The sequence below is a fragment of the Phaenicophaeus curvirostris genome, chromosome 11, assembly GCF_032191515.1.
Source record: "Phaenicophaeus curvirostris isolate KB17595 chromosome 11, BPBGC_Pcur_1.0, whole genome shotgun sequence".
Taxonomy (NCBI): Eukaryota; Metazoa; Chordata; class Aves; order Cuculiformes; family Cuculidae; genus Phaenicophaeus; species Phaenicophaeus curvirostris.
This window is the reverse complement of record NC_091402.1, coordinates 21,682,161-21,697,219: the sequence shown is the minus strand read 5'-3', so window position 1 is coordinate 21,697,219 and position 15,059 is coordinate 21,682,161. Positions and strand designations below refer to the sequence as shown.

Below are 15,059 nucleotides of genomic sequence, written 5' to 3'. Positions count from 1 at the left end.
CGCGGGATGTCAATCAGAGCCGGGACACGCCCCCTAGCCCGCTCGCCGGCGCTGATTGGCCAAGCCGCGCGGGCTCGGGGCGTCAGGCCACGCCCCCTGCGGCGGTCCGCGAAGCTGACTGGCTGAGACCTCCTGTCATTGAGCGCCGGGCCTCGCCCCCTCCGTCCACGCCAACGTTGATTGGTTGAGGCGCGCTGTCACTCAGTACTAAAGGGACCCCCGCCGCGCGGCCGTGTGACGTCACTGCGCGGCGACGGGCGCTACGGCGGCCGGTTGGGGTCCTGCCGCGCCGGGCGCCATGGGCGGCAGGATCGAGTGCGTCTTCTTCAGCGAGTTCCACCCCACGCTGGGGCCCAAGATCACCTACCAGGTGCGGGGCAGCGCGAGAAGCGGGCCCGGAGAGGGCCCGGCGGGGCCGGGAGCGCTTGCGAGGCACGGGGGGCTGGGAACCGGAGTCCTCCTGAAAGGAGGTTGTGGAGAGGAGGGAGCTGGGCTCTTCTCCCAAGGGACAGGGGACAGGACGAGAGGGAATGGCCTCAAGCTCCACCAGGGGAGGTTTGGGCTGGACATTAGGAAAAAATTCTGCACAGAAAGGGTGATTGGTCCCTGTCCGAGGCTGCCCAGGGAGGGGGTTGAGTCCCCTTCCCTGGAGGGGTTTAAGGGACGGGTGGACGAGGTGCTGAGGGACATGGGTTAGTGATTGATGGGAATGGTTGGACTCGATGATTCTGGGGGACTTTTCCAACCTGATGGTTCAGCGGGGCAGCGAGGTGGGCGAGGCTGCAGCCTGTCCCTCTGCCCCTGCAGGTCCCTGAGGATTTCATCTCGCGGGAGCTCTTTGACACCATCCAGGTGTACGTCATCACGAAGCCCGAGCTGCAGAACAAGCTGATCACGGTGTAAGTGTCGGCAGCTCTTGGAGCCAACTGAGAGCGAGCCTTGTGCGGGGCTCAAGCCTCCTCGAGGGCGCAGGTGCAGGTTATTCGTGTCTCCCCTGCAGGACAGCCATGGAGAAGAAGCTGATCGGCTGCCCTGTCTGTATCGAGCACAAGAAATACAGTCGAAACGCTCTGCTCTTCAACCTGGGCTTCGTGTGTGACGCCAGAGCCAAGGCCTGTGCACTGGAGCCCATCGTGAAGAAGCTGGCTGGCTACCTCACCACCCTCGAGGTGAGGCCCAAGCCAACGCGAGCAGAGGCCGGCTGCCTCACGACCCGCCCCACAGAGCCACTGGTGTCCTGGCACATGTTGTAGGTCACCGGGCGTTGCTTATAAGCCGGGAATGGGCTTATAGCAAGGAGGGGATTGTGGATCCATCTCTGGAAACGTTCAAGGCCAGCTTGGATGAGGCCCTGAGCAGGCTGAGCTAGTGGGAGGTGTCCCAGCAGGGGGTTGGAAATGGATGATCTTCAAGGTCCCTTCCATTCCATTATTCTGTGATTGTGCTGGGTTCATTGGAAGTTGAAGGGAGGACGGGCTCAGAGATTTGGGTGTCCTACCTCCTTTCGAGATGAGCTGACTTGATTTTTCTGCTCTGTTTAGCTGGAAAGCGGCTTCATCTCCAACGAGGAGAGTAAACAGAAGCTGGTTCCCATCATGACCATCCTGCTGGAGGAGCTGAACGCCAAAGGGAAGTGCACCCTGCCCATAGGTACGGCACCAGTGCTGGGGTTATGTGCTACTAACACCTCCCAATGGTGCCATGGGGCTGAGAGCCACCAGCTCCTGAGGGAGCAGAGATTTACGTTAGGATTAGTTAGGATTAAGCCCTGAGGGAGCGGAGTTTTATGTGAGGATTAAGCCCTCCCTTTTCCCTGGACAGATGAGTCCAACACCATCCACCTGAAGGTGATCGAGCAGCGCCCGGACCCCCCCATCGTGCAGGAATACGATGTCCCCGTCTTCACCCAAGACAAGGATGACTTCTTCAACTCCCAGTGGGATCTCACCACGCAGCAGGTCCGTCTGCTTCTCTGGGGGCAGGATACTTTGGGCAGGGTCTGTTTCCAGCCCACACGGAGGTGGAGGGGAGGCTGTTCTGGAAATCACCACCTTAATGAGCAGAGCCCGGCCTGTCCCAGCGTCCTCCCGGACACGGGGGAGTTTTGTGGGCTTTAGGGTGATGCCTTGGACCTCTTTACTCTCTCCCTTTTCAACTCTTGCTTCCCTTCCTCTTAGATCCTTCCCTACATCGATGGCTTTCGGCACGTCCAGAAGATTTCCGCAGAAGCCGACGTGGAGCTGAACTTGGTGCGGATTGCGGTGCAAAACCTGCTGTGAGTGCGTGGGGAGGGTGCAGCCAGGCCGTGGCGGGCGGTGGGGCCGGAGCAGGCCGTGTCTCACGTCTTTCCCTGTCCCTCTGCAGGTACTACGGGGTCGTCACGCTCGTCTCCATACTCCAGGTGGGTCAGGCCCAGAGTTTGGGGTGGGATTCAAGCAGCGGCAGCACCATCAGGGTGGCTATTTAGGGGGGTTCAATGGATTTCGGGTCCATCTATCAGCGCGGTGACTGAGCAGAGCCGGTTTTTTCTTCCACTGCAGTACTCCAACGTCTACTGCACCACGCCGAAGGTCCAGGACCTGGTGGATGACAAGTGTCTTCAGGAGGAGTGTCTGTCCTACGTCACCAAACAGGGTACGGTGTCCCCGGGCCGGGCTGCTGGCAGAGGGAGAGGGCGGCTCACTGGTGACTTGTCCCCGCAGGGCACAAGCGAGCCAGCCTGAGGGACGTCTTCCAGCTGTACTGCGGGCTGAGCCCTGGCACGACGGTGCGAGACCTCATCTCCCGCTACACCCTGCAGCTCCAGAGGGTGGACGAGAGGTGGGAGCCGGTGGTGGTGACGCTGGGGTGAAGGAGGGAGAATCATTGAATCATTTGATTTGGGTTAGAAAGGACCTTAAAGCCCATCCAATTCCAACCCCCTGCCATGGGCAGGGACACCTCCCACTGGATCAGGGGCTCCAAGCCCCATCCAGCCTGGCCTTGGACCCCTCCAGGGATGGGGCAGCCACCACTTCCCTGGGCCAGGGCCTTCCCACCCTCATTGTGAAGAACTTCTAATGTCTAATCTGAATCTTCCCCCTTCCAATTTAAAGCCATTCCTCCTCCTCCTCATCCTGTTGCTCCAGGCCCTTGGAAAAAGTCCCTCCCCAGCTTTCTAGTAGCCCTTTCTGTACTGGAAGCTGCTCTAAGGTCTCCCTGGAGCCTTCTCTTCTCCAGGATGAGCAACCACAACTCTCAGCCTGTCCTCAGGGCAGAGGTGCTCCAGCCCTTGGATGATCTCCATGGCCTCCTCTGGACACGTTCCAACAGCTCCATACCCTTCTTATGTTGGGGATGAGTAGCCCACCCTTGCATCACTGAGTCAACAGTGGAACCAGAAGGGAACGGAGGAGCAGGGATATTTGTGGCTTTGGTGTCGTGGTCCCCAACTCTTCCCTCCTCATCCTCAGGAGGCTCATCCAGTTTGGCTTGATGAAGGGCCTTATCCGACGCCTCCAGAAGTACCCGGTCAAGGTCACGCGGGACGAGCGGAGCCACCCAGCCCGGCTCTACACGGGCTGCCACAGCTACGATGAGATCTGCTGCAAGACTGGTGAGCACAAGGGGTCCTCCACAGCACTCTGGGGACCGCTGGGAGGGCTGGGTGCTGGTTTGGGGATCTTCCTCACCCCTTTGGGGAGCCTTCAGACCACAGGGAGATGGAACTGAAGGCTGAACTGGGCTTCTGAGGCTGTGGTGCAAGTGGTATTGGTTGACAGTGACTGAACATGAGGCAGCAGTGGCCCAGGTGGCCAAGAAGGCCAATGGCATCTTGGCTTGGATCAGAAATGGAGTGGCCAGCAGGTCCAGGGAGGTTCTTCTCCCCCTGGACTTGGCACTGGTGAGACCAAACCTCGAATCCTGTGTTCAGTTCTGGGCCCCTCCCCACAAGAAGGATGTTGAGGCTCTGGAGCGAGTCCAGAGAAGAGCAACGAAGCTGGTGAGGGGGCTGGAGAACAAGAGGAGCGGCTGAGAGAGCTGGGGGTGTTTAGCCTGGAGAAGAGGAGGCTGAGGGGAGACCTCATTGCTCTCTACACCTACCTGAAAGGAGGTTGTGGAGAGGAGGGAGCTGGGCTCTTCTCCCAAGGGACAGGGGACAGGACGAGAGGGAATGGCCTCAAGCTCCGTCAGGGGAGGATCAGGCTGGACATTAGGAAAAAAATTTTCACAGAAAGGGTGATTGGTCCCTGGCAGAGGCTGCCCAGGGAGGGGGTTGAGTCCCCTTCCCTGGAGGGGTTTAAGGGACGGGTGGGCGAGGTGCTGAGGGACATGGGTTAGTGTTTGGTAGGAATGGTTGGACTTGATGATCCGGTGGGTCTCTTCCAACCTGGTGATTCTATGATTCTATGACTGGGGGGGCCCCGCTGACCCCTCACTGCCTTCCCCCCAGGAATGAGCTACAAGGAGCTGGATGAGCGGCTGGAGAACGACCCCAACATCATCGTGTGCTGGAAGTGACAGCGGGGATGGCAGCTGGGGCCCCGTGTTCCCCGCACAACGCGTGCCGCCCCCCAAAAACTGTCCCCGCTCCCCAAAACCACAAGGACGCCTCTGCCCCACCACTCCAGTCCCCTCCGAGCGCCTTCCCCCCCCGCGCCGCCAGGGGGCGGCAGAGCCCGCTCTGCGCCGCTTTGCCTGCCGAGGCCTCCGCGCCGCCGGGGGCGCTAGATCCTCCGGGCGCCGCTCTGGCCCGCGGACCTGCCTCTATGCCCCCAAGCGCGCCGGAAGCGCGGTCCGTTGCCATAGAGACGCTGACGCCATGGCGGCCGCCGCGCCGCTGCTGCCCGGCGAGGCCGAGGCGCTGGTGCGGGCGCTGCGGGGCACGGAGCTGCGGGACACCGGCGGCAAGAGGTGCGGGGAGACGGGGAAACGGCGGCTGGAGCCGGGAGACCCCGTTCTGGGGCGGCCGAGGGGGAAGAGCGAGGAAGATAAGACCACCCCCCCCCGGGAGGGGCCAGAGCTGGGGCTGAGAGGGGCCGCGCGAGGCGAGGGAACGTGGTTTGGGGCCTCCCCAGGGGCTCTGGATGGGGGTAAAGAAGGGTCCCACACCTCGGGGGGATCCACGGAGAGGTCTACGGGAGAGGAAGGTCCCCGGTGTTGAGGTGACCCAGAGGGCCACGATGGGGTCGGGGAAGAGGAGGAACCCCGGTTCTGGAGTCCCCCAGGGGGAAAGAGGAGGGTCCAGAGCTGGGGCTCCTGAGGGGAAGTGTGAAGAAGGGGCTGCATGATGTAGGGGGACATGGTTTGGAGACTCTAGGTGGGATAAAGAGGGGTCCCACACTTGAGGGGGCTGTGGATTCGTGGAAGTTCCAGGGGAGAGAGAAGGGGCCCCAGTTTTGAGGTGACCCCATAGGGTCAGCGTGAGGTGGAGGGGAAGGAAAGTCCCCAGTTCTTGAGCCCCTCAGGGAGAGAGAGGAGAGTTCTGGTGGGGTGGAGAGGTGAGGAAGGGTCTATACCTGGGCTGGGATGTCCCTGGAGGGTCTGTGCGTATAGGAGTGATAGAAAGAGAGAGTCTCAGTTTCGGGGTGTCCCCAGTGGGATGCCTCATGAAGACCAGTGCTGGAAGCAGGCAAGAGGGCAGCAAGATTGGAGCTGCTGCTCTGGAGAGTGCAGGCTCAGGGATAGCGAGAGGATTAAGGGTGCCTGGCAGGCTTGGGGTGTTTCCTGGGGATGGGGGTGCCAGGAGCAGTTTTTCCTTGGTGGAGAGCCCTCTCCTGGAGTGCAGCAAAGCCCTGAAGCCCACAGCCTGTGGTCTCTGGCACTGATGTCCTTGCTGGCTGCCTCACAGATGGCTTCAGCAGCATGAGTGCGTGGAGAAGCTCAACATGCATGCTATCCTGAGTGCTTCCATGGGCGAGGAGCAGCTCCTCACCGAGCTGCTGGTCACCTACACCAAGGTGAGCCTCCTGGGGCGCGGAGTGATCCTTTGCTGGACCTTCAGCCTTGAGTGGGGGTTGTCCTGTGGAGAACCTGCATTTTGGAATAAAATGGTGAAGAATTTACTGTATCTCCAGCAAAGATGTTTGACTGGATATTTACCAGTGTTGCTCTTTAAAAAAATTAAAGGTCGAGCTGTGTTATTTGCGCTTGCTGGTCTCTGGTTCCTCTCTGGAGGTTATTTTGGTCTCTTTTGTGCACCAGCCCCTCTGATTGTGGTTCTCTGCCCCACACCCGAGGTGTCCCAGGATGTGTGCTGCCCTGGGCCTGCCCAGCTCCTTAGGCTCATCTTCCCCCTTTGCAACCCCAGGAGCTCTCTCTGCCCTCTGGTCTGCTAGGGAAAAGCTGTTGATCTCTGAGCTGGGTGAATACAGACTGTGTCCCAAGGCCACCCTCCTCCTCGAGACAGCTCTGAAGTCTGTGCAGCTGAGCAGTAGCAATGAAGCCGGTTCCCGCTCCGGCACTGGTCTGGAGGGCTTCACTCCGTGTCCCTTCCCTGTCTAGATTCCTGTTCTCATTGGGGAGCTGATCTCTGTGGAGGTCTGGAAGCACAAGATCTTTCCCGTGCTGTGCCGGCTGGAGGACTTCAAGCCGAGAAGCACTTTCCCCATTTACATGGTGGTGAGTAGAGGGGGAAGGGGCAATGAGTCTGGAAATCGGGCACCACTGTACTTAAAAATAAGCCTTGCCCTGAAGAGCTCGGAGCTGGGGCTTTGTGTTTCACTAGGCTGAGAAGCTGCAGTGTACAGCGGGAAGCACCTGGTTTCCCAAAGCAGTGAGTGACAAGGCCACGTACTTACTCCCAGGAGAGACAGGGACCTGCTGCTGGGGAACTCAGCTCTGCAGCTCAGTGACCGTTCCCCTGTTACCTTACTCACTCTTGCTGTTTTCCTCCTGCAGCTGCATCATGAAGCCTCCATCATCAACCTCTTGGAGACAGTGTTTTTTTACAAGGTAAGAGGCAGGTTCAGCTTTTCTCAGCGTAAAGGCCCTGGAGGATGAAAAGCCAGGGTTGTCGGGGATGGCCCTCTCTGAAACTCTTGTTGTTGTGAAGGAGGTTTGCGAGTCAGCAGAGGACAGCATTCTGGATTTAATTGATTATTGCCACCGAAAACTGACCCTGCTTGCAGCTCGGAGCGTCAACGGACACACAGCGACCCTGCTGGAGTTTCGTCCCGAGGATCTGGCCAGCCCCTCGTCCATGCAGGTGAGGAGAAGATCCTGTAGCTCTGTGAGGACACGTGCGATGGAGGAGGTGGGAAGCCTGAAGAGGCTCGGAGAGGCTTTCCCATGGAGAACCCCTTGGCTGCAGCCCCAGCACCTCCCACCTGTCTTGAAGGGCGCGTGGTGCTGTTGCTCATCCACACGAGCAGCTCAGCTGGGCCGGTGGCTGCATCCACCTCCCTCCACCCCACTGCCTCCCTTCCATCCTCGCTCGTGACAGTGCCAGCTTGAAGCTTCCTGCAGGACACGGTCGGAGCTCTGAGGGGAGGACACTGGAGAGCTGATAGACAAAATACTCAGCGTGGGGTGGGTTGGCCGTTTGCCATTGCTCTTGAAAGCTGCATGAGTATGTCTGCCTGGAGCTCGTGAGACCACCTTGGCTCACGCTGCCACTGGAGCCAGACAGGGTTAACCATGAGAGGGACCCTTCCCTGAATCGATGCACGATACAACTAGGAATTATCCTGTTTACCCCCGAGGTTCCTCAGCTCTTTGAGAAACACCTCCTCTCTGTGCTGGATTGGGCCAGCAGCGAGCCTAAAGCTGTTCCCAGTCAGGTGTTGCTGCGCACACCTTCCCAGTGTGGGAGTTTTCTTCACTTCTGGTGCTTCTCAGCACCCTGAGTTTTCTTCTTAAACTGCACACATCACAGTGTCTGGAGAAATGGGGTTAAAGCGATAGCCTGCAAGCTCAGCTGTGGTTCCCCGCATCGCCTCCATCGTTTGGCTTGTTGCCCGAGCACATGCTTCTCTTCTAGAAAAGGGAAGGAAGTGGAGGGCTCCAGAGCACAATAGGGATGTTTTCCAGGAAATGTTTTCCCAGCTGGGGAGGGGAAGGGGTGCCTCCGTTAGTGCTTTGTCATGGCTGAAGTTAAAAAGAAACGACCTTTTCTAGCCAATAGCGTTCCAAAAAGCGCTCATCTCCCATGGAGCCTGGTTTCCTCTGATTCATTCCAGCCCCTCCTGACTCTGCGTACAATAATCCCTACAAAAAGCTGTTCCTGCCCTCCTCTGTGTTGTGAAGCCTGATGTCCTTTGTGACTGTGTCTGGTGGCAACCTCTAGAGCAGGGTCAGAGGCGCAAGCAGAAGGTAGCCTCTGCCTGAAGGTAGCAGAGATGAGGTCTGGATACCACCAGGAGCTGTGGGAAACAGCCTTACTGAGGGAGTTCAGAGAGGGAGGTGGGAGGGGAGAGCCCAAAACGCTGTCTTAGTGGTGTGTGAGGCACCGTCATGGGGAGCGCAGCGCTTCTTACCACAGGAATTTGGAAGGGAACAGTTGCAGCAGCACTTTAGAGGAGTAAAAGTTGCTGAGGTCAGGGCTTTGCACACAAGGATATGAGCTGCTGAGCATCTGGGACTGGAAAGGAGAAGCTTGGCCTGGGCCAGGGAGCGGGACTTGGCACCTCTCAGCGTACCCGTCCCGAGGGTCTCAAAAGAGGCTGAGTCAGAGGGTGGTCGGGCTGTAGGCTGAGCACGTGGACGATGAACGGGGTGTCCACGCTGCCTAAGAAGGGAAGGAGGCTGAGAGGCTGGAGTGTGTGGCATAGCCGTGGGCTGGGATAACCCCAGGCAGATATTCTAGCTGGCTGTACACGAGCTGGAGGGAAGAGGCAGATGCAGGAGAAGTGGATGTAGGGCTGCAGCTGTGTCAGGGCCAAGTTTCCCTCTCCTCCTCCTCCAGTTTCTCTGCTGACCATGCAGCTCCCCTCTCCCTCAACCTCATGTGTCTTTGACAGACCATGAGCTGTAAAATGATTCCAGAAGGAGAGACAGGAGCGGTCTGGGATGGGCCCTTTGCAGGGTGTCCCTGTGCAGGGGCACTGCTGCTGGTAGCCACCTGTGATGCGTTAGGGGTAGGGAGATGAGGGATGAACAACAGTGGCTGCAGGCACTTCTGTGGCTGCCCTGGCAAGCAGGCAGCGCTGGCAAAGTAGAGATGAGGAGCAGAGTTTATTTTGCAGTGCTCTGGTTTCCTTCTCTGTCTGTGGTTACCGATGCGCAGGCAACAAGCTGCCTTCCCTGCAGCTCCTGGGAAATGGGGCCTGAATTCCCAAGGCTGTCCTTGTCCCTCCACAGGAGCTGCAGAAGCAGGCAGAGTCAATGGAGTTTGAGATTTCCCTGAAAGCCCTGTCTGTGCTGCGGTTCATCACTGATCAGGTGGAGAGGTAGGTGCCCAGGGCACACACCGAGGTCTCTGGTTTAGATTCCCTTGGGGTTTTTATCTGTTCTGCAGCTATCTGGCGTTTCACCCTTTCTGTCCTATCTCCAGTCTGCCCCTGAGCGCGCTGACACGGATGCTGTCCACCCACAACTTGCCCTGCCTCCTCGTCCAGCTGGTGGAGCATTGCCCCTGGAGCTGCCGGGAAGCAGGTATGGATCGTGCCCCTTGGTACCTGGGGCGCCGTTATGGACCTGCATTTGCTGCGGGCTCTGCTGCAGGAGAAAGCTGCTCTCCTTCTACCCTCCTTTCTGGCCCCATCCCCTCACTCCTCTCTGGTGCTTCCTGTGTGAAGCTGTTCAGCTCCAAAGCAGCTGCAGCACAGCTAGGCTGGGGACCCGGCAGTGCACCCAAAAGCTGATCCTCATGCAGAACTGTGTCCTGTCTGAGCAGATCATAGCCAGGACGGGAGCGGGAGCATAGCACCTCTGCCAGCCCCTCCTGCTCCTCTGAAGAGTCTTTTCCTGGATGCAGAAAGACCAAAGTGTCAGTCTCAGCCTGTCTACACCCTTCTGTGATAGTCCTGAGAGCTGGAGCTGTCATGAGAGCTCACCCGGAGTCTTGCATTCAGTTCTGGAGTCCTCAGCACAGGAAGGACATGGAGCTGTTGGAGCGAGTCCAGAAGATGCCACAAAGATGATCCAAGGGCTGGAGCACCTCCCATACAAGGACAGGCTGAGAGTTGGGATTGTTCAGCCTGGAGAAGAGAAGGCTGCAGGGAGACCTTAGAGCAGCTTCTAGTGCTGAAAGGGGCTCTAGGAGAGCTGGGAAGGGGCTCTTGATCAGGGAGTGCAGGGATAGAATGAGGGAGGACAATTTTGAGCTGAAAGAGGGGAGATGGAGATGAGAGCTTAGGTAGAAATGTTTTGCTGTGAGGGTGAGGAGGCCCTGGCTGAGGTGGCCCAGAGCAATGGTGGCTGCCCCATCCCTGGAGGTGTTCCAGGCCAGGTTGGATGGGGCTCGGAGCCCCTGATCCAGTGGGAGGTGTCCCTGCCCATGGCAGAGGGTGGAACTGGATGGGTGGAACTGTGTCTGAGCAGCGGTGGGGCACATCCTGGGGCGTGGGAACCCACGCTTCCCTCCCCAGCCCAGCACCGGGGTCACAGCAGGCACAGGGAAGGAAGAGATGCTGGGAAGCATGTGTTGCTGCGCCTCCTGAGAGGAGCTCAGCTGGATGTGGGAGCTTTCCTCCTTCCTCTGGCCAGGAAACACATCCCTTCTCTGTGCCTGTGCCCCGGGGTGTCAGAGGGACCTTTGATCTAGGGCCCTAGGGGAGAGAGTGAAAAGGAACAAGAGTGCAAAGGCATTTCTAGGCTATGAAGACGCAGGGTTACACCCTCCTCCATCGCCCAGAGCTGCATGGTAGCTTCTGGAGCTTGTTTTGTCACTTCTGTTATAGTCATGCTACTTCTGGCTTTCACTGAGAGAAGAACATCTGGAAGAGGGGGCATTGGCGAGGCTGATACCCTAAAACGTGCCTCTCCAGCCCCTCTGTTGCTGCAGCATGGGCTCCCCAACCATCAGCCAGTGCTCTACACTCCTGGCCAAGTACAGAGGGAGATATTTCAGGGATCTTTTGGTTCCTGCTAAGGCGCTGTTGTTTTAATACCTGTTCTTTATGCTTTTCGTGCTCTCTGTTGTCTCAGTACCAAGAAGGCTGCTATGCAGAGCAAAAGGGTGAGGAAACAGAGGCAGACTGTCTCACCCTGAAGCTGTGTGGTGTTCTTGTCCCTCAGGCAAGCTCAAGAAGTTTGAGAATGGTGAGTGGCACGTGGTGCCCCCTGAAGACCAGGTGAAGATGACCAAACTCGACGGGCAGGTGTGGATCGCTCTCCTCAACCTCCTGCTCAGCCCCGAATGCCAGCGCAAATACCACTTCGATGGCTTCAACAAGAGCCAGCTCCTCAAGGTAGGCCACGATGCCACAAAGGTCGTGGGCCCTGCAGTACAGAGTAGGATCTTGCCAGCACTGGGCACTTCCAGACAACTCTTCCCATCCTTGCTGCGGGCTCCTAGCAGCCGGTGGGGAGAGAGCGGTGGGCTCCATCACCAGGCCAGCAGCAAAGCTTGTTTGCGAGTGCACCTTGTGGGACCCCCATGGGTTGCTCTGCCAGTGCCCCACAGATCTTTTGCTCTTGCCATGTTGCTTCCCCAGCTCTGGCTTCCTTGTCTTGACCTCTCTCTGTCTGCTCATTTCTTCTGTGTGGCTGCAGCTCCGTGCGTTCCTGACAGATGTCCTCATTGACCAGCTGCCCAACCTGGTGGAGATGCAGAGATTTTTGAGTCACCTCGCGGTGACAGAGCCGGCTCCCCCAAAAAAGGATCTCGTCCTGGAGCAGGTATCCTGTGGCTCTTCTTTCATGCTCTGCTTTGACCCTGATAGCTCCCTATCCCATTCTTCTCCCACCAAGCTCAGCTCTGGAGAGATGGTGCCCTGGTAAAGCAGCCAAGCAAGCATTTCACCGTTACGCCCTTACTGTCAGCTCATGGATGGCATGAGAGCCTTGTCCTGCTACAGCAGTGGCCAAGCCGTCACATCTAAAGGCATAAATACTGGGTATAAACAACTCTTCAGACTGCATGGAGTCCCTGGGGTGGTGGCTGCATGGTGCAGAGGCAACCCTGGGCTTGTTTTGGCAATTAACTCTTTATTTAACATTTATTAGTGTTTTGCTGCTGAATTCTGGACTCCCCGGGGAAGCGCTGTCTTTGCAGCCCTGGCCCGGGGCTGCCTGGCACGCTGCGTTCTGAGGGACGCCAAGGTCTGGGAGCAGAATCTGCAGTCAAACTGGTCCTGGCTGATGTGTGGGGCTCAGAGCTGGGCCCTGAGGAGCTTCGAACAGCCCGGGGTCCTTGAGGGGTTTAATCCGTGCTGTGATAACCGCCTTCTTGAGCACCGTGGGGAGAAACTGTGTGTCTGGGCACACAAGAGACAGCTGAGAAGAACTCAGGAAGAGCAGAGGCTCTTCCCCACTCGTGGAGGTGCAGGGAGGCTCCACGCCACATCCTGGAGCAGGTGGGTAGGTCGGGCAGCAGCCCCTGGGACTGTGCAGAGGGGCAGCGGGCTGTGCCCCCCGCCGCTGGCTGCAGGGCCCGGGGGGGGTGGTGTGTCCTGGCCAGGGCTGGCTGCGGTTGAGCTGGAGGGAGCTGGGGAGGCTGCAAGCTGGCAAGCAGAGGGGTTGGGGATGGGGATGGCAGCAGGACGGAGGTGGTTAGGGATTCACTCCACGTGCCGTGATGCCAGCACATTGGTGAGGCAGGGACAGGCAGCTGCCGTGCTGGGGACCTTGTGCAGCTCTGGCCCAGGCTGCTGCCCCTTCCCCAGCTCTGCTTTTGTGCCGGTGCGGCCAAGGGCTGGGGCTGAGCCCAGTGGGAGGGCAGGGGGAGCCAGCTGGAAGCACACACATGGGCTCCTTGCTCTGTCCAGAAAGTGGTGAACTCACTCCCTGTCGCTGAGCCAAGCTCAGAAAAGGCCTTTTTCCATTCAGCTACCTCCAGAGCAGCCTCCTCCCCTCCGAGGCCTGGCTATTTTAACTCTGCTGGAGAAGGCAGTGCTGTTTGAAGCAGCATGGTTTTCTCCAGAGCCTGGACTCCACATGCTGCTCTTGGCTGGCGCTTTCCCTTTCACGCTGGCCGGCCCTTCCCTGCCTGTTCATCTTTGGGGAAGTGACGAGTGGAAAAATCTGCTCAGGCAAACGGCTCCGGAGCACGGGGTTTGAGCTGCTTCCAGCATGCAGGGTGCTGAGGTCTCAGGGCTTTCTATGCAGGAGCCCAGGCCTCAGGGCTGAACTTTTGATCCCAACTGGACCCTGAAGGTGTTGCCTTGTTTCACATGAACACTCGCTGGCGAGCAGATCTGTCCCCTCCATGTACCTAAAAGCACATCCTCACTCCCTGCGTCTTCGCCTCTGCGTGTGCTGCCTCCACTTGCCCTCTCAGGATGGTGGCTGCACCCCTGTCCCCCAAAAGCCACTGACCACAACGCATGCAGGCTGGCTGCGAGCAGCCCTTCCTCCTGCTCTGCCTCTCCTACCAGGTTCCCATCATCTGGGACCACATCGTCAAGAAAAATGCTGGGAAGTGGGAGGCCATTGCCAAGCACCAGGTGAAGAACTTCTTCAGCCCCACTGAGGAGGAGCTGCAGCTCCAGGCACACAGGTAGGGGCCTGGCAGGTGCGCGCAGGACATCCAGTGGAGCCAGTATAACCCTCAGCGGGGTCTGGAGCTCAGCACTGGGAGGGCACGGGGAGTGTGGGGCTGACTGGGGAGGTCCCCTCGGTGTCAGGGTGCAGCAGGGACAGCTCGCTGCTTGTCAGCTTCTCTCTGTGAGCAGCCTCACCCCCCCTCTCTGCCTGCCACAGATGGGCACAGACCTACAGCCTGGACATGATGGAAGCTCTGATTCCTGACAAGCCTCGCTGCAGGGTGTGTGGTGTGGAAGCCGCCAAGCGGTGCTCTCGTTGCCGGAACGAGTGGTACTGCTCGCGGTAAGGGAGCCCTGCCAACCCCCTGTGTCCCCTGCCAACCCCTGTGCCCCTGAGCACCACAGGCCTCCCTGGAGGATGCTGTGAAGGGCCAGGGGAAGCCAGGGGTCCCACCACTGCTCAGCACTGCTGGCTCTCACCTCGCCATGGACCTGAGCCTTACCGAGGGGCTGCTGTGTGGGGGGCACGGGTGGCGGTGATGCTGGTGAGCGGGGTGTCACCACTGCCATGTGCTGAGCTGTCTGTGCCCGCACCGATAGCAGCGACGGGCTGGGTTTTGCGTGGTGACAGTCTCCTTCCCCTGCACCTTGGTGGGGCGGGAGTGGGGAGGAAAGTGTCTGTGGCTCTGTGAGTGCAGGTGATAGGCTGGGATGCGGCAGCTGGGATGGTGGCAGTAAATTAGATCTTCTCTGGTGCTAAACCATCTGGCAAGGGCTGGTTACAGCCGTGTCATTAAGCCCTCTTAGCCCTGGCAACGGGGGGCCGCGTCCACCTCCCTGTTGGGTTAAAGCTCGGCCATGCCTGCTCCCCTCCAGCGCCTGGAGGAACGCGGTGCTGGCTTTGTCCTTGTCACTGCTTTGCTCCCAGGGATGGATGTGGCCACTGCATCCCTGCTCGAGCTGCGGGCACCTTGCTTTGTGGCAGAGCCCCTGAGTCGTGGCTTTCCCTTGCACAGGGCGTGCCAGGTCCAGCACTGGCAGAAGCACAAGGCTGCCTGCAGCCTGCTGGCTGGGGAACCAGGGAGAGGGGCCGACCTGTGAGAGAAGGGGTGACAGGCACCTGACCGACCCATGGCTCGTCAAGGGGAAGGTTTCCCTGCCTGCTGCCCAGTGGCTCAAGAGGAGAAGCCAGCAGAGGCTCCTTCTGCCTGCTCCCACCCCTGGGCAGTGCTCTCCCACCTGTCTGCCACCCAGCCATCTCCAATAAACCTCCTTCTCCACCCCCCTGCTCCTCAGCTCCTGCTTTTTTTTATCATAGCTGAAGATGCTAAACTGTTTTCTCCCCTCCCTTGCACCCAGGGATGGGATTGTGTGGTCGTTTCTCTCTTTACAATAACAAAAATCCCAGACAACCCCCCAAAAAAGGCCCAATGTCCTTGTGGTTACCTAAAGGGCCGAGTCCTCTGTGGCTCAGGCACGTGAAACGGGCCAGGG

At 58.8% G+C, this 15,059-nt stretch overlaps 1 protein-coding gene across 2 annotated transcripts; it reads left to right on the top strand.

Moving 5' to 3' along the window:
- The first annotated feature begins 271 nt into the window (after window positions 1–271).
- NPRL2 (NPR2 like, GATOR1 complex subunit) lies at window positions 272–14,837 on the top strand. Of its 2 annotated transcripts, XM_069865721.1 has the most exons (13): window positions 3,458–3,595; window positions 4,433–4,893; window positions 5,831–5,939; window positions 6,484–6,600; window positions 6,880–6,933; window positions 7,034–7,186; window positions 9,280–9,368; window positions 9,473–9,573; window positions 11,158–11,330; window positions 11,635–11,760; window positions 13,458–13,579; window positions 13,783–13,908; window positions 14,582–14,837. In XM_069865721.1, exons 2-13 carry the CDS (start codon window positions 4,454–4,456, stop codon window positions 14,664–14,666), a joined length of 1,695 nt encoding a protein of 564 aa, XP_069721822.1. In that variant the 5' UTR covers window positions 3,458–3,595; window positions 4,433–4,453; the 3' UTR covers window positions 14,667–14,837. The 2 variants fall into 2 exon arrangements, with proteins under 2 accessions (XP_069721823.1, XP_069721822.1); XM_069865722.1 differs by lacking the exons at window positions 5,831–5,939; window positions 6,484–6,600; window positions 6,880–6,933; ... (6 more) ...; window positions 13,783–13,908; window positions 14,582–14,837 and adding exons at window positions 272–370; window positions 808–899; window positions 1,001–1,169; ... (4 more) ...; window positions 2,541–2,634; window positions 2,703–2,820 and having other exon boundaries at window positions 3,453–3,595; window positions 4,433–4,575.
- The last annotated feature ends 222 nt before the right edge of the window (window positions 14,838–15,059 follow it).

Excerpts from the sequence above, each read along its gene's own strand:
- NPRL2 (XM_069865721.1), top strand. The coding sequence starts at position 4,454 with ATGAGCGGCTGGAGAACGACCCCAACATCATCGTGTGCTGGAAGTGAC. Across the intron at positions 6,601-6,879 it reads CTTTCCCCATTTACATGGTG|CTGCATCATGAAGCCTCCAT; the intron begins GTGAGTAGAGGG and ends TTCCTCCTGCAG. Across the intron at positions 9,574-11,157 it reads CTGGAGCTGCCGGGAAGCAG|GCAAGCTCAAGAAGTTTGAG; the intron begins GTATGGATCGTG and ends CTTGTCCCTCAG.